The 22,255-nt window shown below is 37.3% G+C and overlaps 1 protein-coding gene and 1 non-coding gene across 5 annotated transcripts; both read right to left on the bottom strand.

The window, feature by feature from the left end:
* Nucleotides 1–1,198: 1,198 nt before the first annotated feature.
* LOC113655488 (NXPE family member 3-like) lies at nt 1,199–10,677 on the bottom strand. Of its 4 annotated transcripts, XR_007140962.1 has the most exons (8): nt 8,718–8,766; nt 7,232–7,323; nt 6,049–6,821; nt 5,770–5,840; nt 4,852–5,049; nt 4,187–4,742; nt 3,867–3,953; nt 1,199–1,566 (listed from the first exon to the last, which is right to left on the bottom strand). XR_007140962.1 is itself a non-coding variant. In XM_047815436.1 (7 exons), exons 1-6 carry the CDS (start codon nt 8,740–8,742, stop codon nt 4,189–4,191), a joined length of 1,713 nt encoding a protein of 570 aa, XP_047671392.1. In that variant the 5' UTR covers nt 8,743–8,766; the 3' UTR covers nt 1,199–1,566; nt 4,187–4,188. The 4 variants fall into 4 exon arrangements, 3 of the variants coding, with proteins under 3 accessions (XP_047671392.1, XP_027021862.2, XP_047671391.1); XM_047815436.1 differs by lacking the exon at nt 3,867–3,953; XM_027166061.2 differs by lacking the exons at nt 1,199–1,566; nt 3,867–3,953; nt 8,718–8,766 and adding an exon at nt 10,475–10,677 and having other exon boundaries at nt 4,014–4,742.
* LOC113655490 lies at nt 9,852–9,973 on the bottom strand. The gene has a single exon (XR_003443730.2). It is a non-coding gene; the product is annotated as a U6atac minor spliceosomal RNA (small nuclear RNA).
* Nucleotides 10,678–22,255: the final 11,578 nt, after the last annotated feature.

Here is a 22,255-nt window from a genome sequence, read left to right as displayed (position 1 = left end):
CACACACCCATGCGTGTGAACCCTGTCTACTCCTGACAGAACTCCACTCCCTCTCGGATTTACGCACACATCCATGCCACTGCGTAGCGCGGTCCTTACACAATAGTACCAAAATTGGTACTATTGTGAAATAAGCAATTTGAAATTATTTATTATTTGTGCTTTATTATTGTTTTGCTCTTTTGAATGTTTGCAGCAAAATAATTATAAGCAGAGAGTGCAATGTAGATTTTCTAATGTAAGGGACTTTACAGTAGCAGTTTACTCCGAGTCAAAATATACAGTAATAAATAACACACTAAACACCAGCTTGACTCAGAAGATGGGGTAACAGTGATCAGAGTAACCAATATGTGTACAGTGGTAAGTGTAGATTTATTACTGAGTAAGCATACTCTTTAAAAAAAAACATAATTTACTAAAAAATATTAATATGAACTTTGAACCACCTAAGGTCCCACAGCTAGCTGGGAAAAGATTAAAGATTAAATCAGTGTGTGTGTGTGTGTGTGTGTGTGTGTGTGTGTGTGTGTGTGTGTGTGTGTGTGTGTGTGTGTGTGTGTGTGTGTGTGTGTGTGTGTGTGTGTGTGTGTGTGTGTGTGTGTTATTGCTGTTTTATATACTGTTAGGATGAACAGTCCACAACCAAAAGGTCTCAGGTACGCTACACATCCAGAGAATGTTCCAGGACACTATGAGACTGACTCACAATCAGTCAATTAAACCACACAAAAAACATTCAGATTTATAAATGATAAATATAAATGTAAGTCTAAATGTAAAAATGTATTTCTTTCAGAGTACATCTGATGTTGCCTTCATAATTTCTTGCTTTCATCTAATGATTAAATGGCCGTTTTGTGATGTCAGACCTGAAAGATTGTTCTGCCTACATATTTTAATCTGGAGCAGTACATTATCTAGGTCCCTTTGTAGTCAACAAAATTAATCATATTTTTACAATCTGTAAACTATATCCTGCCTTTTTTTTTTTTTTACATCGGACAAGGTCAGATGTAAGGGCTAATATTATTAATCTTCAAAGTATGCCATATAAAAATCCTGAATAGTTTCACTTTGAAAAAGGGCAGAGTTGCATAAAAAACTAAATATAATTTTCTTTTTAATATTATGAAGTAAATGTTAATATTATGAAACAAAAACTGTGAAAAAAGTGGAAAATAATGGTAGAAAAATATTTCATCATATATTTATTTACCATATATTTATTTATATTAATTTATCATAAACCATTGTGACACTCACTGGAGTGAAGGAAATAGTGAGAAACTGGTGCTCTTTTATTAGTGCAAAAGAAAATGCAAGGCAGGAATGTACTTTAGGGAACGTTACAGGGGCGGATGTACTGCAGGATGTCAGAAAACGGGGGTGTCTTTGTGATAAAATTCAGACCTAAATGCAAGGATTTTTTTAAACATAAAAAAACCACATGGTTAGGGTAGATCCTGACAGTAGATGGTGTAGGAGCTGTATCGAGGCAGGCCACAGGACCGTAGCTAGACTCAGCAGATCAGAAGCGCATCACTCTCTTCAGGCAGCTTATTCCTGGAGGCAAATAAACACAAAAGAAGGACTGTTACTTCAACCCAGAATTCGATCTCTTGCCTCTCCCTGCTGGTGAGCTAGGCATTTTTAGGTATTCTTCTCCCAGAGGGTGAAGGGCATTTGGTGAGGCAAATATATTTTCCTGCTTGCACACAGAGACTCACTCAACTGAGTGCTGTCAACAGACTTCGGGACTGCTTCAAAACCACAGACTGGAAGATATTACGGAATTCAGTAAATGGGACCATAAAAGACAACACAGATTATGTTATAGCAAAAACCACAGCAAAAATGTTTGTTCCCACCAGAAAACCTTAATGTCCTGGTGCCTAAAACTCTGGGAACCTGGTGGCTTGCATGAAGGCCATGCATTCTGTTTGCCGTTAATAATAATAATAATAATAATAATAATAATAATGATGATAATGATAAGAATAATTAATGAAATATAATAATGAAAAATAATCATTATCATCATCATTATTATTATTATTATTATTATTATTATTATTATTATTATTATATCTATCATATAATATAATAATAAATAATACATTAAGTGCTTTGCAAATAAAAGTTCAGCAAATGAACCAAAATATATATGATAAAGCACATAAATAAATAAAAGATTATAACAAATAATAATAAATCTATTAAAATGGTTGACACAGTGAATAGCATTGCAGTCTCACAGCTCAGGTCCACAGTTTCACCTTTCATTGTTTAAAGTCTGTGAATTATGATTATTCCTCTGGGCATTTCAGTTTCCTCCTGTATTTCTCCCACCTTCCACAAACATGCTGGTAGGGTTACCTATACTAGGGCTTTGGGTGGCCTATACAGAACCCCAATCTCAATCCTACTGAACACCTTTGGGATGAACACTTTAATGCTAACTGTACTTCAGGCCTTCTTACATGACATCAGTAGCTGATCTCACTAATGCTCTTTTGTCTGAATGAATACAAATCCCCAACATATGCCATATAGTGTATCTACAGGAATGCAATTAAATTCCAAAACTTTGCTAAATCATAGTCCTTGATGTAAATACCAAATTTGCCTTTTTGCATTAGTTTGGCAGTTACAATGTTTAGCATTTAAGAAGGCAAAGAGTCTTTACAAAGACTTTTTGAAAGAGTTCCAATAACATTACCATGTCTTAAAATCAAACAGCTATTCAAGCATTTCCAAAACTGTAAGACAGCCACACTTATTATCAATATTTTCTTGGCTCAGACCTATTCACATTTTCATTATTCTATTTTCTTTCTTGTGGTCAGAAAGAACAGAACAATTTTTTTTACTATTTGCAGCTGCATTTTAGAACATTGATTATCTCATTTCAGAGGTCCCTGTCAAGAGGTAGGATATACAGTATTAGGCAGCATGTGTACAGGCATGCCTTGAAGTCGATGAGTTGGAAGCAGAAATATGGGCAAGCATAAGGATCTGAGCGATTTTGACAAGGACAAGGACAGATTGTTATGCACAGTATAGATGACTGAGTCAGAGCAGATTATACCAGCATGCAATGTTTAGCACCTACTAACAATCATCTAAGGAAGGACAAACAGTGAACTATACGATGAGCATAGGGACAGAAGGCTAGCCCCATCTGGCTGATTCCACAAAAGAGCCACTGTAGCACGAATTGTTAATGTTAATGCTGGCTATAAAGGAAATGTGTCAGAACATACAGTGCCTCACCGTGTATGGGGCTGCATGGTCACAGAACTGGTCTGATGATTTGTGTTTGCTTTTACATTTCGTGGATGGCTGGGAGCATGTGTTGGGAACAGGATGCACTATGGGAAGAAGGCAAGCCAGCAGATGCAGTGTGATGCTCTGGGCAATGTTCTACATGGAAACCCTGAATCCTGGTATTCATGTGCATGTTACTTTGACATGTACCACCTACATTGCTGCAAGCACTGCTGAATTCTAAATACACCCCTTCAAGGCAACAGTAATCCCTAATGCCACTGACCTTGTAGCAGGATAATGCTCCCTTCTACGTTGCAAAAATTGTTCAGCAATGGTTTGAGCAACATGAAAAAGTGCTCAAGGTGCCAAGGTGCTACCAAATTTGACAGAAATCTTGAGAGGGTGAATTCACTTTTGGGTGAAACTGGATAGCGAGATTATATATACAGAAAAAAAAAATACAGAAAAAAAAACAAAACAAATAAACCCCCTGTTATTGAGATTGTATTTTTACAACATTAAAGATGTTTAAATTCATATCCTGCTTGCATTATGTGAAAAATAACCTGTAAATTGTTAAAATGATACTCAACTCTTAAGTGGTTTTATCATTAATTATAGCTGTGTTTAACATTTTCAGATTTGCAGATGGTGGAAATTTTCCCATCATGGGAGAAAACCTGGATCAAACAATAAAGCGTGTGAGCAAGGACAAAATAAATCAACAAAATTTATGAAAATGATCTTAGAAATTATTTATTTATATAGGATGAGCCTTCAAACATTTGATTTTAAATTAAGATGTTTTATCAACTTTTGAAAGTAATTTGGAGAACTATTGTGACCATTATCACACAGTTTATCTTATTTTAATAAATAAACATTTTAAAAAATACGAAGGTTTTGTACACACTTTTATGTTTTCCCAACTGGACAGGTAAAGGAGAGGATCACATCAATCATGTTTTTGATAATGGCTTGGGGTGGGTGTAGGTCATGGGGTAGGTGGTGGGCCAACGTCATTTCCCAGGCATCCAGCATCTTCACATTGAGACCTTTGAACATGGCACGCAGCACAGTGTCAATCTGCAGATTTAACCAGTTGCTATAGAACAGGCTGTATGCTGGATTATAGGTCTGCAGGTTGGCAGTGCGGATCACCACCAACGTATCTGGCTCACGGTTCAGCAGCCGCACCACGGCCTTACGAATGTGCCGTAGACGGCGTATATATGTTTCAATAGGGTAAGTGGCAAAGTGAGTCCACACAGTTAATATAAACACTGTGTTTGGCCCACCCTGTATCCTATCTAACTCATTTGAAATGTAGCGCAGTTCAGATGAGTACACTGGAGTGGAGCGGAGGGGCGGCCCATGGCAGCGAAACTTCACTAAAATATTATTACTGTTGTCCACAAGCATGAATGGTCCCACCTTCTGAAGGCTGTAAAGATTAACTGGTTTCAGGTCTATAGAGAGGAGAAAGTAAGTGCCATGTTGGAAAAATTGGATCTGAATGAAAAAACTAGTGTGTTTATGCAAGAAATTGATAAAAGACAAAGAAAATCGTGCTCTTACTAGGAACAAAAGCAGCGAGGTACTCAAACCACTGCCGTATTGTTGAATCTCCATGCATGTACACAATCTTCCCTCTTAGACAATTTGTTATGGCTGATACGTTATTAAACTGCTGGATGGCTGCACCACTCAAAGACCTCCAGTTATCTTGATAGTAGTAGCCAGCAGCATTGTAAGTACTTTTTACTTTGGTTTGATCTTTAAATGGGGAAAAATATTAATGTTAATCACAGCATAGTTTACTATATACACAAATCAGAGTGTTAATTGTGGGTGTGTGTGTATTTTGTATGTGCAGTGAAATGCAAATCACAACTGCAATAATAAATATTTTTTTAACAAAAAAATAATAAAATAATAATTAAAGCATGTTCAAATGTCTGAACAGTTGTAGAGTATTAAAACTTAATTAAGCTGGTAGACATTTTAGTGCTAACTACTCAGGTCAAGAACTGTTATTAGTAATTGTCATCAGAACGTAATAAATGACCCTTCAAACACTAACACTAACACTCTCAACAGTCAGGTTTTGGATATTTGGATATGTGAATCCAGACAGAAAAGGAAACCCATCCTCTGCTGGGTGTTACCAGATAGTCTTATTGAATCATCACAATACAGTAAGGTGTGTTGAATAAATTTTTTTTTACATTTTAGCAGATCTTTAGAGTTTTAGCTTTAAGTCTGTAAGTTTAATGAAAACTATAAGATCTTCCCCTATGCTTGAATGGGTGTCTAAAGTTTTGCCCCATGGCTAAATGTGGCCTACTGACAGATGTTAGGCAGTCTTTCTTCTGATGTACTACTATTCAACAGGCTGTAGCTTAAATTTTAATGTAGTCAAAATATATTTCTTTCTAAAGTATGTTGTATTGTTAAATCACTGTTGAAAAAACTGCAATGTAAACTAAAACATACTATTTTCTGCAGGTAACACAGTCACATGGTCCACCTCTGCTGCGGGTATGGGCACATTGACATTTACACCACTGAAACAAAATTAATTGTCTTAATATTTTTAAATAGCCATTCAGAGCAAGATTAATTAAATCAAACCTTAAAACATGATTTTCCCAGTTTTCTTAAAATCTTCTTAAAGCATGATTTTCCCAGTTTTCTCAAATTACAATGAATTAATTCAAACTTAAAAATCTATCTAAAAAGATATTTACAAATAGACTCCAGCTACTATCTCACCTCCTGAAAAAATCTGCTTCATACTTGTTAAAGAAGGCCTTCCTATAGCCACCGTTATAATGATTTATTCGTGTGTCACAGCCTAGCTTTTTGGGTTTGTAGCAGTACCAGGGCTCTCCAGTTTCAAGATCAGTGTAATTGCAGAGTTGTTTCTGGTTGATTGGAAGACACATGTCGCAGTCAGTTGTCTCTGAGAGGGCACCAGAGCGGAATAGGCTTTTAAAAACCACTGTGTCATATGCTTCCTCTCGTAGTCTCTTAAGAAACACCATTGCCTCACTGGGATGCAACATGGTGATTTGCACTTTCACTACACCAGCCCACAGCAGTGGGAACAGTACTGTATACTTCCCATCATTGTGGTCATGCACCTTCCCTGCCACCCCAGCATGCAGCTCAGGTGAATGCAGCCTGGCTATCAGGAAATCTCCTCCATGCTTCTTAGGTTGGCCCAAGAAGTTGTGCACATGGACATTAACCACAAGCTGATCACCTATGTGTTGCTCTGGTGGACCCTGAATCACAAAGTAGCTCTTGGCAGGATTACTACTGAAATTCAGAGGGAGGCCTTTCACGAGTGGACCTGGCCATGCAAGGGAACTGAGCAAATCTCTCTGTTCTTTGGCCTCTTCTTCTGTGAGCTTCTGGACAAATTGTCCACAGTATGTCTGGTGTACCACCACTGGGGACATGGTTGTAGGACGCTTAAATATTGAGTGAACTCTGCTCTTAATTTTGTAGAATGTTAATCTTAGTCGATCATTTTTAAAATCCTGTAAACAGTAAAAAGATCAAATTTGAATACAATGCACAATCAAAGCAATGGGCACAAATCAGGGAAAGTCTTGAACGACTAACAGCAGTAATAACTAGAATTAGACTTTGTCATTAATCCTCAATATATTTTGCTGATGCACTTAATAAGGCCATTTTACTTTCCATTGTATAATTGGGTACAACTAAAATTTTTGAGGGTTACAGCTGTTAAAAATTAGTAGGAAGTGTAGCAGCCCTTGCTTTAAATGACTTCTGCAGTTCAAAATGTGTGTGTATATACTTGAGACATCTTTTTAGAGCAAACAAATTAAATTATAGTGTTATTAAATACATGTGGTATAAAGTACCAAATGGACATCATTTGGTACTGTATGGACCTCTTTGGCCATGAATGAGTTATACTCACCTTTAGAGATGTGATGATAATGAGCAGTATCAATCCTATTACTGCCAATACAGCAAAGATAAGTGACAATCTGGGTGTGCGTCCAACCATGACTGGGTGCCACGGTCACAACACATGAAAGGAAATTGAACAAATTATTATTATTATTATTATTATTATTATTATTATTATTATTATATACTTATATATATACTTATTATTACATTAATCAAATAAAAGTCTTTTTTGTCAAAAATCTCTAAGTGATTTGCATATAAAAGTTAAACAGATAAACCAACAAACACAAACAAGCAAACAAACAAATAAATCTATGAACATGGCTGACACAGTGGGTAGCCTTGCAGCTTCACGGCATAGATATCTATACAGTAGATGTCGCCTTGGGGTCCTAAAAATGCGTCAAAACCGCCGCCATCTTTATACGGTGCTCTTGTACTTCAAATTCAAGTGACAAGTTGGAGGGACACTAAACGCCTCAATGTCAAACCTTTTTTTTCTTTTTTTTTTTGGTTTATGTGATTTTATTACATACTTATTTAATGTGGCAAAAGTATTCTGGGAAAGGAATAAATAAAAGATTGAGCAGTCTTTGGCACCTCATCTATCTAACTTTCACAATATGTTCCTCTTGAATTTGTGATTTGCTTCCACCTGCAAATTGCTTTGTGTATCATATTTAATCAACCAATACAATTTAAATGTTGCATTCGTTCCAATGTACTGCCCTATACAAGGCGATATCTAGCGTATATATCTATGCTTTCCCAGCACCATTGTCACCAGTTTGGCTTTTTGTTTGTATTACTGTCTACCGCAGAGGTGTCAAACTTAGTGTAATTATATTTGGCCCGCAAGATCATATCAAATGTGTATCACAGCTGGCTAGCCGCATGCTCCACAAATACTACAAATCCCAGAATGCCTTGCCACTGTATTGACGCGTAGTCACGAACATCAAGCCCCCCTCATAACCGGCCTTCACACTGCACACGACAAACGGACACGACTGTCGGATTTGGCCCCCTAGTAACAGTCGCACCTAATGTGCAATATGATCGTGCAGACGTCAACATGGGAGAGAAGCGTGATTCTCGCGGTCTCCGAACACCCGTTACTTTATGATCCAACTCTTGAATCATACAGAGGTGCTTACAGGAAAAATGAAGCATGGAAGCGTGTTACTGAAATGGGTTAAATGTTTGCAAACTTAATTAGCATTTATCATGGTGAATGAAGTTTGCAGTACAAACAATCAATGCAATCCAGAAAGACCGTGAATAATTTTTGAGGAAACATGGGGACAACATTAAAAATAATACATATCATAACACATATCATAACACGATATAAATATTAATAATTTATTACTTTTTTTTATCAATAACAATGTATTTAAAACAAAAAGATTGTTTTGGATAAAGTTTAAAAATTACTAAAGTTTATGTTAATACTTTTTAATAATCCTTATCACCTCGCGCACACGAACCTGATTGGACAACATTGGAATACATCACATCCGGTCGGCATAACGGATGCGGTGTAGTCGCAAAAGATCAAATTTTTAACGGATCCAACGCTCAAAACGGATCCGAAAATCACGGATCCGCAGATGGTCGGCACCTCACGCAGCGACCTTGCGACTCTCCATAGGAAATGAATGACTTCCGGTTTACCGGCGGTCGTTTGTCGTGTGCAGTGTGAAGGCGGATATACTCTGTTAACTGTCGTTAACAACCATGTTACAGTCACATCGAGCAAGTTAATTCACCCTCCACAAAAATGGCCAAACGAACGATGTACAATAGCAGATTTCAAGACAGGAGGGGGCAGATTATCTGTTCACGAATATAAAGGACAGACCTGTTTGTCTTGTGTGCGGAGCTAATGTGTCTGTAAGAATATAACATAAGAAGACACTATGAAACGAAACATTATGAGAAGTATAAGTATAAACTGAGTTTGAATATGTTTTCTTTATGCACTTTTTCCACTCCAAGGCAAGAACTGTTAATAGTCGAAAAGTTGGATTTTCATTGAATAAAATTATTATTGAAATGATTATTTTTGGTTGTTTTGTTGTGGTTTTGAAAAAGATCCACTCCAAAAAGGAACTTAAAATGATACAGTGAGAGGCATAATTTATTTTATTTATTTAAATAAGAAATGAACACCACTGATGTGTCTTTTATTTCAAATTTAATTTCTATGTGTTTGTAATATAAAGCTCTGGTTGTTCCAAATCCCGTGTTCAAGCAAAACTAAAGTTTCCATATGAAAAAGGTTGAACATTACATATCAGTTGCTGTTAATTTTTCAATAAATATTCAGTTTGGACTTTAAATTGAAATGTGAAAGTGACATACGGCTACGGTGACCCTTACTGGCGATTTCGTTCTCTGCATTTGACCCATCCAAAGTGCACACACACAGCAGTGAACACACACACCGTGAACACACACTCGGTGCAGTGGGCAGCCATTTATGCTGCGGCGCCCGGGGAGCAGTTGGGGGGTTAGGTGCCTTGCGCAAGGGCTCCTCAGTCGTAGCCGGCCCGAGACTCGAACCCACAACCTTAGGATTACGAGTCAGACTCTCTAACCATTAGGCCACGAGTTGCCCCAAAACTTGGTTAGAGATGCCACGAAGTAGGTGGCAGTGCCTTAACCGTATATGTGTTGAAGGCCACTAGGACCTCCACCCTTGTCAAGGGGAGTGCTAACCTTCTCTCCTTTATCTCCTTTCATTATCTCAGTTTTATATTTTGGCCCACTGTGAATTTGAGTTTGACGCCCCTGGTCTACAGAGTTTAGATTATTCACCCTGTATGGTGCTACACAGGGCTTGTGTGATACAGATGGCTTTAGGTTTGTGTTCTAACACCTCAAATAAAACCAGGCTCTCTGTAACCACATCGAAAATAAAACTTGATTATGTAATGAAATGACGTCAGAATAAAGGATAATATGGCGCATTTCTGAAGAACAATATAAGAAATGCAAGGAAAAAAGTCAGTAAACTGAGATATAAAGTCGCAATGATCTTTTAATGTTTTTCAAAACGAGGCGGAAAAAATAGCCTCCATACTTTGGAGATTCTTTGGAAAGTTAGCGTAAGGGCATGTAATTACTTTACTTTAATTTCATTTATTTATTGTCGATTAATCGACAATCCAGTAACACGCACAAAAGTGCAGCGTGTGTATTTTTATGGTTAAAATATAAAACACGGAAATAAAAGACTTACCGCTAAGTTTAGGTGGGCTGGATGTGAGTGTGAACAGGAAAATCCTCAAAGTTTTCTCTACTAATTAAAATACTTTAGTTTAGTATAGTGTGTAAGTATATATAGACCTATATATAAATGTAAATTTATATATATATATTGCTGTGTGTGTGTGTTTGTGTGTGTGTGTGTGTGTGTGTGTGTGTGTGTGTGTGTGTGTGTGTGTGTGTGTGTGTGTGTGTGTGTGTGTGTGTGTTAACAGAACATTTGCACATGCGTTATATATCCTCTCTATTTATGGGGTTATGCCCAAACCCATCACATCCTGTCAAAACAGAAAGTAAAAAGTAACACACTAATCCCCAGCTTGACTCAGAAGATGGGTCAAGAGTAGCCAATATGTGTATAATGTAAAATAAGTGTTTAATACGGATAAAACATACTTTTAAAGAACAATGCACATTTTAAAAATATGTACAGTATATGTAACCGGGTCACTTGTTAAGCGAAAGTTACATTTGAATGCGAACGGCTGAAGAAGGGGGTGTATACCTTTAAGAGCCCAAAAAAGTACACTGGCGTCATTTTGTAGAACTTTGTTACTGCCCTTTTCCACCGAGGCAGTTTGAGTGCTGGTTCGGAGCCAGAGCCTAATTTAGAACCAGTTCTTTCTTTTTCGACAGCCAAAGCACCGGCTCCAGGTCCGTAGCCAGCCTATTGAAAGGGGGTTTCTTTTTTCAAAAAGTGGACCTTTTTGCAGTTTTTCTCCTCCATTTGTATTTAATTATGAGGTTCAAATACTTAATGTTGGTGACCTTTTATGCACTAATTTGTGCTGGATTAGCTTGTCTGCTGGTATCTTAACGAGCACGCTTTTTGATGCATCTAAATTTTTTACTGCATTGTTGTCAAATTGCTTCCTCATGCACCACCTTTGTCAGTCCATACACAGTTCACAAGTTTAAAGACCACACTAACAACAGAATAGATTTAATGAACTTTACTGAAGTATTAATAATAATTATTTTCATCATCATTTCTTGACTCTCTGTCAGTGACTCTTTGCTTGTTGTTGTATTTGTCTTGACACTTATGGATTTAGTACACTGGCCAGTTCCAATCTTCTTGGGTGCAATTTGGAGAATATGTTCACAGCTTCATCCACGTTGACTGGAATGTCATAGTGTGTATGGGTGAGGGCCAGGGATGACAAGGGGTCCTCTCCCATGCTGCTACGCATGAATGTGTTCAGTCTTCGGAGAGTGCTGGCCGACCGTTCACATTCACATGAGGTGACTGGCAGAGTACAAGCTATTTTGAGAAGCTTGAAGATGTTTGGGTAGATCAGCGCTATCATATTGTTTGATTGCCTCAGCACATGAAGTTGGCCTTTGTTCTGATGGCTTGTTTTGCCACTTCAGTCTCCAGCGTTTCAGTTCCTGGTCACTCAGCTCTGGTGTAGGTAAGTCATCTTGGTAAAGTTGGACTACTTCAGAAATGTCCACTCAGAGGAATAAAGACGCACGCCGAAGGAGAGAATCATTTTCATTGGCTCCAGTCTCCCCGTATTGGCCAATCACAAAAGTCGATATTGCACAGCCAATATCACGGAATATCCCCCTGTTCTATTATTATAATTGCACTTTAAAAAAAAAAAAAAACTCAATTGCTCAGGTGTATAAACTGAAATAAGAAAAATGTAAGTCACTCTGGATAAGAGTGTCTGCTAAATGCTGTAAATGTAAATATATATATGTACACACACACACACACACACACACACACACACACACACACACACACACACACACACACACACACATAGACAGGGGCGGTTCTAGACCTTTTTTAGGGTGGCTTCATCCCCCTGTCTGTGATCTCAGCCACCCTAAAACTAAAGTATAATTTTTACTTTCAAAAATAAAAAACAAAATTACATTAAAATGCAGGAAATGTCGTTGATGGGAAAGAAAATTATTTATCAGTTTGATCCAAGAGCAAATTGTTTTACTTTGCTTTTACACGCATGCGTTGTAGTCTTTCAGTGAAGATGAGGAGATGCTAGCTTGTTAGGGTGAGGGCTCACTATGGCTTAACCTAACGAGCATCAGGGAAAGAGAGAAATTTGATTTCCTCTATGCCCCAGTAGACTTCAAGGGTTTATTCAGCCCAGCCGATGAGGCGATGAGAAAAAGATGTGATATTCAAAAGAAAGGTGAGGCGATGTCTGCTTGCCATGAAAGAAAACACCGTGCCCTCCTGCTCCACTTAAGCCCGTCCCTCTGATGCAGAACAGCAGATTTCTAGGTTGACTCACCCTTCTAACAAGAAGAAGAGAAATACCTAGAATACAGTCTCCTCAGGGGAGGTACATACAGCACCAAGGGTTCTCTGTGATGTCCTCCCCCGAGTCCACCACACCTGTTCTCCCACCCGCAAAAAAAGCGCAGAGTGTGGATTATGGACAACATTGTTCTAGATCATGTACAGAGCAGTTCAGCTTTACCATGTCTTCCAGTGTTGAATGTGTCGCCCTCAGTGATAAAATGTATTAAAGTGCAGAAAACTCATTCACCAGAAGTATGTGGTCTGAGAATGATAAGCGCTAGATCAAGTGTTTTGTCACAAAGCACTTCAATCTTCAAATCACTAAACTGAGAATGAAATCGGTCTCTGGGCCAAACAGATCCCACCCATTCTCTGTCCACTAGATGGCACAAAGAGACCATCTATGGAAGTGGTTCAGCAAAACCCTCTTGTACTCTGTTCTGCGCATCCTTGTGTCCTGGTGACTGTAAGGAAGGTTACAAACTGCAGTTTGTTATAAAACCCCCTCCTTTCAACGGGATTATAGCATCTGTAGAACCAGCAACAACAACAAACTATGTTTATTAAAGCACATATTTCTATTTAATGAGAATTACAAACCTGCCATTGTTACTTATTCACTTTTTATTGAGCTAAAATATTCTATCAAAGTGGAAATTCTCTTGATAGTGATTTAAACGTTGTTTTTTTCAGTGTATAGCTGCTTTTGCCTTCATTTTTTTGCTTTATGCTATTGATTAAATCACCATGTTTTGTGATGTCAGACCTGAAAGATTGTTCTGCCTACATATTTTAGTCTGGAGCAGTACATTGTCTAGGTCCCTTTGTAGTAATCACAATTAATGACATTTTTACAATCTGCATTAAGGGATGTAAGGGCTAATATTATTAATCTCTAAATCATGACATTAAAATCCAAATTAAAATCTCTTTGAAAAAGGGCATGGTTACATAAGAAGTTAAAATAAAAAAATCTAATTTTTGCAAAAAAATAATAGTTAATGTAAAAGTGGTTAAGACATATTATATTTATCATTATATTTATTTATCTTAATTTTTCATAAAACAGTTTGATCAACAAATGCAGATTCACTAGCATTCCTGCTCAATATGACTTACTGCAACTGTCAATTTGGGATTATGTCTAAAGATACGCATTAAAATCCAGTAGTATTGTAGCCTGTAAATGTGTGTTTATATCATTCATAAAAATAACAGAGATGTTGATTTCTTATGCCTTCTGTATCCTCCTCCAACCTTTCTTTCTTTTCTTGTTTGGTAAAGCTACACACATACACAAAACACAAAAGTTTAGACACCATGCACAGTTTGCAAATTTCTTTTAGAATTACACATAAAAGATTTTATATTTGTGACATAGCATATTCTTCTTTACTGTGGGCAACAATACTCAAATGAATCCAGAGCAATTAAGAGCAACACGCTGAAGTCACCATGTAGGTGATAAGCAGAAGTTCCACTCTTTTAAAATTTAGAGCAAGATGTTCGATATCATCTTTTTATCCACGTAGGAATGTTGTTTTGCTCAGTATGTTACAAAACAACTGAGAAAGTTTGGGTTTTTTTATTGAAAATTATGCAAAAATAACCATGTTCAGAATTATTTGTACCCTTTATATTACAATGTTTGTTCTTAATGATGGCCTGCAAATACTTCTTGTAGGTTTCCAAAAGATTTCTACAGGTCCGTGTGGAATGTTTCCCCACACTTCCTTTACAAAAGCCTCCAGTTGTTGGAGATTGGGTTCAGGTCAGGGCTCTGACTTGGCCACTCCAGAACATTTATGTTGTCCCTGAACCATTGCTTGACCACTGGCACCGTGTGCCTCGGGTCAGTATCTTTCTGGTAATAACAACAACAACAACAACAACAACAACAACAACAACAACAGCAATCATAATAATAATTATTATTATTACTAGTATTATTATTATTACTAGTATTATTTTTATTTTTATTTATTTGTTTATTTATTTATAAAACACTTTAAAATAGCCAAAGTTGAACACAAAGTGCTGTGCATCATAAAATACAGATAATAAAATAATTAAATAGTAACAAAATAAAATAATAACAGCAATAATTCAGAATTAATCAAAAAATACTATGGGCATAATTAGGCCTTAATTGATTATACCTAATTTGATGAAATTGATTATGTTCACAGGAGTGTGAAACCATGTGCACTTCCACAAAAGAAGAATTTTTTTTGATTGGCAATGGGGTATGATTTAATCTTGAACAGGCTCAAAAGAGAATCTCTGGCCATATCTATTAGTATACAAATGAAGTTTAGCTAACACTTATGTTGGTTTCTGCATGGCATCTAATATATATCGAATACAATGGAAGTTTTGCCAAAGTAGTTTTTATAAATGAAAACATTTAAAAAAGTTGTCCAAGGGGCATGAATAATTTTGAGCACAACTGTACATTAGAGGTCACAACAAATATAGGCCTATATGGAATATACACCATTGTGTATAAGTGTGCAAGAAATATATTATTGATGTAAGCAAAGCCAAATGAAGGAAACTTCATATTATTGTTTATACAGTATTGTGGCCTAGACAAAAGCTGAGAACTTTAAATAATATATGTTTTATATGGGCAGAGATATGTGTACTTTTTTTTATGTATTTTTAGAACTTATAATGTCATTAGGTACACATCAGTATGATTATTTCTGTGATATATTAATGTAAAGGGGAAAATGTGAAATTTAAATTTCCTCTTGAAGATTAATAATGTATCCAGCAAACACGCACTTTTCTATCATAGCCAGCTCTAACCTGTGTAGCGGGTCATTGTGGTGAGATAGGTCGCAACGTAGACTCAGCTAGAGTGATCACTATTTGAGTTTATTTTATTTATTTATTCCCTTTTTTTAATTATTTTTATTTATGAGTCACAATTAATCGAAAAAAAAGAAAAGAAAAGAGAAGAATTTAACTGCAGTCATAATATTAAGAATCCCTCGTAAAGACGAAGAAATCTCTTTACTGCACATTTTACTATTATCAAGATCAGCTGTGGGGACGAAGAAATCTCCCCATAGTTCGATTAAAGATTGATTTGAACGTGTTCCTCTTATCATCTTTTAAGGCCTTGTATTTGTATCGCTGTTGAAGTCATTGCGTGTTCCAATTTCGTTCAACTAGACGTTAACACTCCTTTAGGTTTAACCATCAGAGTAGCTAACTGATGCGTGCCTAAATCAGATCCAATCATAAAGATACTGCCAACCTTTCCTCAGTTGTTAAACTGTGATTTGAGTAGTGTAACTCTTATCAGCTAATTCTTAAGACCTAATCTTACATATCAACAGCGAAGGAACCCTGTTGACTATATACTTCTATTTTACCTTTATTATTAAGTTTCGTCCTCTCAATCTTACAATTTTATAGAGGTAGCGAATAAAGCCTGCTTCCTTAATTTGAACCGGTCGAATTAAGGTCGCATGACACGTAGCGTCGAGACTAATCTTACCCCAAACGTTATCAATCACACCCACTAGTGAAATGATTTGGGGCACCACACTTCAGTAGGTTGTTAAGTAACTAGTACCTTTACAAACGCCCCCACTTCTAACCCCTATATTCAGTGTGTGTGTGAACTAAATCTCTCTCTCTCCCTCTCCCTCTCTCTCTCTCTCTCTCTCTCTCTCTCTCTCTCTCTCTGCCACCAGGTTTTTGTGGTTTGCCCCTTCACTTTTATTTCATTTTTATTTTTGTAGCTTCGTTTATTATTGTTTTGTTATTCTTATTTTTAATTTGTTTCATTGTCTCCCTTTTTATTATTATCAATTTTGGTTGCTTTTGTTTGGTCATGTTTTGTTTTATTACTATTAGTAGTAATTTTTTTACTGAATTTCTATTTTGACTTTTTGTTATCTGCTTCTATTGTTTTTTTTTTTATCATTATCATTATTTGCATCTCTCTCTTTTCTCCCTTCTCATTTATTTTCTTCCCACTTCCCCTCACTTATTTTAAATTAAACTTTAAACAGAGGGTGAAGCTAAATTTAAAATTCAATTTCAGCTATTTAGTTTCAACTTTATAACTCTTCCCCATCCAGGCCTCGTCCTGCTCTATCACCTTTGTGTTGTGAGTTGATCCATCTATGTTCATTCTATTTAGTTGAGGTGTAAGGTAAAGACCTAACTGGGAAATCATCACAGAAAAACAGCAAATTAAAGTAGCCAAATTTTTAGATTACCCATTAGGCAAATTGAGTGGACAGCACGTTCTCGCCTATTAGCGTAGGCCACCAATATTGTAAGAACTTGCATTGGCCCTTGTCTCAGTCTCTCTTCGCCAGTGAGCCAGCATGTCCAGACCTTCCAGCCATGAGACACACCAGGATCAGCTAGAGACCTGGTTGAACGCCATGACGGGTACCCTTCTACCCGAAACTGCTGCTGATCTGCAACACCTGAGCCGGGAACAGCTTGATGACAACATGAGTGCGATGATGTCCCATAATCCTACACAGGACTATACTGTAGCCACGAGAAGCTGGCCAAGATCCTCGGATTACTGACCTACAACCTCATCGCCCGGGTAAAGTGGATGAAGAAAAAAAATTCTCTTCTGCAACAGGAATCGTTGTCATTACAGATCCAATTTGAGGAGGCTCAGAGGAACCTGGCACAGGCTCATGACCAGCTAGACCAAGTCCAGTCAGAGACTCAGAGTCAACGAGAAACGGCAGATGAAGAGGACACAGAACTGCAGGAGAAAGAAAAAGGACTACAACAGGCCCTGACCGATCTCCATGCGGACCCAGCATGCAGACAACAACAAGAAAAGGACACTCAGGAGGAACTCCGACAAGCCAAGGCCCTTTTGATAAGAGCAGAGACTGAACTTAAGGATAGAGTTGCCAAAGCTAAGGCATATGAAAGGCATCTACAAAGTGACCCTGAAAAGGAAATACCCAATGTGGAAGTTCCCTTAACCAGTGGACTCATACCCCCAAAACAAGAATTAACATTTCAAAAGGGGGGTGAGAAATCCCGACTCAAGAACTCCCCAGGGTGGGAGACTTTTCAAGAAACCCCGCTTTCCAGTCAGAGTGTGGCCCCTGAGGAATCGGACAAACTGGCTAGAAACATCCCTACTTCCACGCCAGACCCTGCAGGAGGCTATGACATACATGCCTACCTGCAAAACATCGACTTTCATTTACAGACTGTAGCTAACGTTACTACACGAGACCAACTCTACCTCCTCAGGACCACCTCCTGCCGCAAGGTGCGGGGCGTCCTGGATCGGCAACCAGACAAGATCAAAAAGGATTACCAGAAGCTTCGAGACTTGGCCGAAAAGCCTATGCCAAGCAAAGGGGGGAGGCAAATAATCGACCTCACCCCAGTTGACACGGCCCTCCAAGCATTGTCCATGCTGCCAATCCCAACCACCACGATTCACCTGCCTTTGACCATAATCTACCGACCAGCCGACCTTCATAACTGTTGGATGACGAAGTTCCCCTTCATCAGAAACTTCGGCACCCAAAAGGGGGGATATGTAGCGTCTGGTACAGGTCATTTTAGATTTCATGTCCCAGGCACCCTAAATGTCAACATCTACTCCTCAATTAACCGATGAGCAACCCAGTTTTACACACACACCTGATTAGGGGCCCTCAGCACACACACACACACACACACACACACACACACACACACACACACACACACACACACACACACACACACACACACACACACACACACACACACACACACACACACACAACACAATGAGACTAATAAAACCCGAAGATAAGGTACTCTAAGGTTCTCATACTTATAACCCTTTTGTAATGTGTTCTTCTTTTAAGGCTTGCCTGACTTAAAATTATTTGCTCCTTAATTTCCTGACAGGGGTGTACTTTATTCATGTGTCAGAAACAACATTGTATTTTAAAATCAGTTACACTCTAATTACTGGCCATGGCATGTTAATGTATACCTGTTCTAATGCTGTATGCCCCCTCTAAGGTCTGATGTCAGAATGTATACGAAGCTATCGTTTTCTTTTTACTTCCCTAATGAAAGTGCATCTTGTTTTTGTTTCATTTTTTGTTTCTTTGCCTTTATAAGAACACAATATTGTATTAACATCAGTTACCCTTCGATTACTGACCTGTGTATATAATGTACCGCTGCCGTTATACCGTCATTACCCTTCATGTTTAGTATCCAAATGACCAAAAAATTATCGGTTACTCATTTTTCAAACACTGGTGTATTTTATTTGAGCACGAAAGGCGCCATACCATCTTAATACACCCTGGATCAAACTTTAAAGTCATCTAAAAGTTTGATAGCTAAACCACGCCCACAGACACCTGAAACAAAGGGAGTTTTTCCCTCCAAAATCTAAGGCCATAGCATTGGCCATCTCCCCAAAGATGGGTGGAGTTCGCGACCTTTAAATTGTCACAAACACCACTAATCCGTGGTCAGACTTTCGGAACAGCTTGAAGACGACTCCATCTTCCTTCAAAGAAGTTCCAGCAAGCTTCACTTCCAAGAACGACAACTGCTCTGATCCTCAGGAGAACTTGGAAGAACGTCTGACCCCACCCTAACTGACTTTTCAGAGATTTCTCTGTTGCATCTGGACTCTTGTGCAGTAAGCCAATGCAAGTAACCATTTCCTCTACCAATCAATGTAGATGCGTAATTTTAAGTAGGAATCTTTCATTGAATCATAAGGTGAATTTAAGTTTCTGTGACGATTTCCCAGTTAGGGTGTAATTAATTTTTGAGTTTAAGCTTGCCATTCCTTTCCTTCCTTTCTCTAATTTATTCTTTCCAGTCTCTTCCTCCCTTTCCCCAATTTTAATTTCTTTTGTTTTATTTTATTTTAATCTTCGTTTTCCCTATTTCTTTTGTTTGTTTGTGTAGTTAGTTTATGTTGTGTTTGTCTCATTCATTAAATGCCATATTTTTGTGCCAAATAAGTGATTGTCTCTGAGTATCGCTCACAACTTAAGGTACCTGCAATATCTGGTCTGAACTACATGCTCTATTGAGTTAATTTAATTTAAATTACGGTATACAGTAAAAGGAAAGCGAATCTTTCTTGGCCGGGAAGATACCGCCTCCATAGAATTAATAAAGGTACACGGCCTGTTCGCCGGACGAACAGACCAAATAAGCGTAACCTTAATTCCAGTACCGTTAATTTCAACTTAGGTTAAAATATTTAGAAGTCACTATAACACGTTATAGTTACTTATAAATATTTACCTTGCTTCGCGAGCCAAATTCGCTACACCTGTTCAGCAATTCAGACCAGGGATCAGACCAGATGGGCTAGCCTTCACTCCTCACAATCATCAATAAAGCACAAGACCTGCTGTTTTAGAGATGCTATGAACATAGTCATTGAGCCTTGCCAATTTAACTTATTCATGCCATCTCTGAATGGTTTTAATTGTATGGCTGATTAATGAATACTAGATTATGTATATTATTAGATTTAAACTACAATCATTTAACAATAAGTGATTGAGTGGATATAACACCTTTAAAGGTTTACATAGCAAAAGGGGAAATGGCAGGCAAACATAGGACAACTTAAATGGGGCGTTTGTTTTCTAGTTTGTTTTCCTTCCGTTTTCAGGGATTTAATTTCTCTCTGCACATACCTCTCAATTCACTTAATTATAACACCTGCACATCCAAGATCTTCAAGTAATATATAAATCATCAGAATGAAGAAAATGTGTAATCTCTGTGACTTTGAACGTGGCATGGACATTGGTACCAGGTGGGAATGAATTATAGAGACATTCTCAAAACCCTTGCATTGTATGGATTCTATTTATTTATCCAAGGCACTTGTAGTGCATTTAGAAGTATTACATTTACCAGCGAATTAGCTACAGCAGGCTAATGTTACTGTTAATGTTGACCAAAGACCATGGCTTGGCTGCTATTTGCATACATAATCATAAACCTACACATCATTTGTTGGATGACTTTACATAGTGATGAGAATTATCTGAAGAAGAACAGCTTCATTTTTAATAGCTTGCAATCTTTTGCAGTGGCAATCAGAAATAATATTTATGCTTAAATGATTAGAAATATGTTTGCTTCAGTCATAGATTAAAGGATAGGTGGTTTATTAAAACAAAAGCCTAAAATGTTGTTGATATTATTATTATGATTATTTATTTTATTTTATTTTTTATTATATTTTTATTCAGAAAGGCAGATTCACATCATGTACATTAGTTACAATTCTAGTTGTACAAGTACATAGATGGAGATGGGTATAGATATTTTAGATGAGATTGATCATATTGCCTTCCTGACCTTTTCTTTTATGGACCACAACTTATTCCAGTTAAGAACCAAAACAAAGCAGAACAGAACCGGCGTGCGCACCATCTCAATTAAGTAAAACACCATATAAAAAGAGTGCAGGTCTACATTGAGCACAAATACAGTTAAATGAAATCAGGTCTAATTGGTTTTACATAATCAGTCCATTTAGTCCAAATCTTATAGAATTTTTCTTTTTCAACTTTGAGGGAAAAGAATATCTTTTCCATAACATAAATGTCATAGATAATTTCAATCCATTCATCAATAGTGGGTGGATCTACTTTTAACCATTTCCTCGTAACAGATTTCTTACTGGCCACCAATAGTATCATAAGCAGTTTTTATCGTTAACGTTCCATGATTCCAACCCTAGATTACCCAAATATACAGTTTCACATTTAAATGGAATGTTTACATTAAATACATTGTTTATGTGTTCATCGATCTCTTTCCAGTAAGGTCTTATTGTCTGGAAGTCCCAAAAAATATGGAAGTGATTGGCTCCGTTAGATCCACAATGTCTCCAACAGGCATCTCCCCGTGCCTTGGTATCTTTTCTGAATGGGTGTAATAAAAAAATTGTGCAATATTCTTCCAGCAAAACTCACGCCATGTATTTGACCCGGTTGATAACCATTGTAACTGGCATATTTTCCCCCAGCTTTCCTGTGTGATCTTCACATTTACTTCCCTTTCCCATTTCGTCTTTATATATTCTGTATTTTCTTGTTTAGATAATTGTATAGCATTATATATATTTTGGAGATAACCTTGTTGCATGATCTGGGTTTAGTTAGTGATAAAAATACTTCCATGAACCTGGACTCACTAGTTCCTAACACCCCTTTGATATTTTTGTTAAAGTATTGCCTTACTTGCAGGTACCTAAAAAAATCATCTTTTCCCAGTCCATAATCTTTCTGTAGGGTTTCAAAACTCTGGAATGCCCCTTTGTAAATAAATGAATGATAAGTAGTTAAACCTTTTGAGATCCATGTCTTAAATCTCCCATCAATTCTGTTTGGAGCAAAGTCTGAATCATAGGCACACCATCTCATAATTTTAGATGCTTCTCCTAATCTGCACATTTTGACTATTGCC

This window comes from Tachysurus fulvidraco, chromosome 6, assembly GCF_022655615.1.
Source record: "Tachysurus fulvidraco isolate hzauxx_2018 chromosome 6, HZAU_PFXX_2.0, whole genome shotgun sequence".
Lineage (NCBI taxonomy): Eukaryota > Metazoa > Chordata > Actinopteri > Siluriformes > Bagridae > Tachysurus > Tachysurus fulvidraco.
This window is presented reverse-complemented; position numbering and strand designations above follow the sequence as displayed.

What these genes read in the sequence shown, in the direction of transcription:
- LOC113655488 (XM_047815436.1), bottom strand. Translation starts at nt 8,742, where the DNA reads ATGTATTCCAATGTTGTCCAATCAG. An exon ending in TTATCATCACATCTCTAAAG is followed by an intron (nt 6,822 to 7,231) that starts GTGAGTATAACT and finishes TACTGTTTACAG; the next exon opens with GATTTTAAAAATGATCGACT. An exon ending in TGTGTTACCTGCAGAAAATA is followed by an intron (nt 5,050 to 5,769) that starts GTATGTTTTAGT and finishes CCCCATTTAAAG; the next exon opens with ATCAAACCAAAGTAAAAAGT.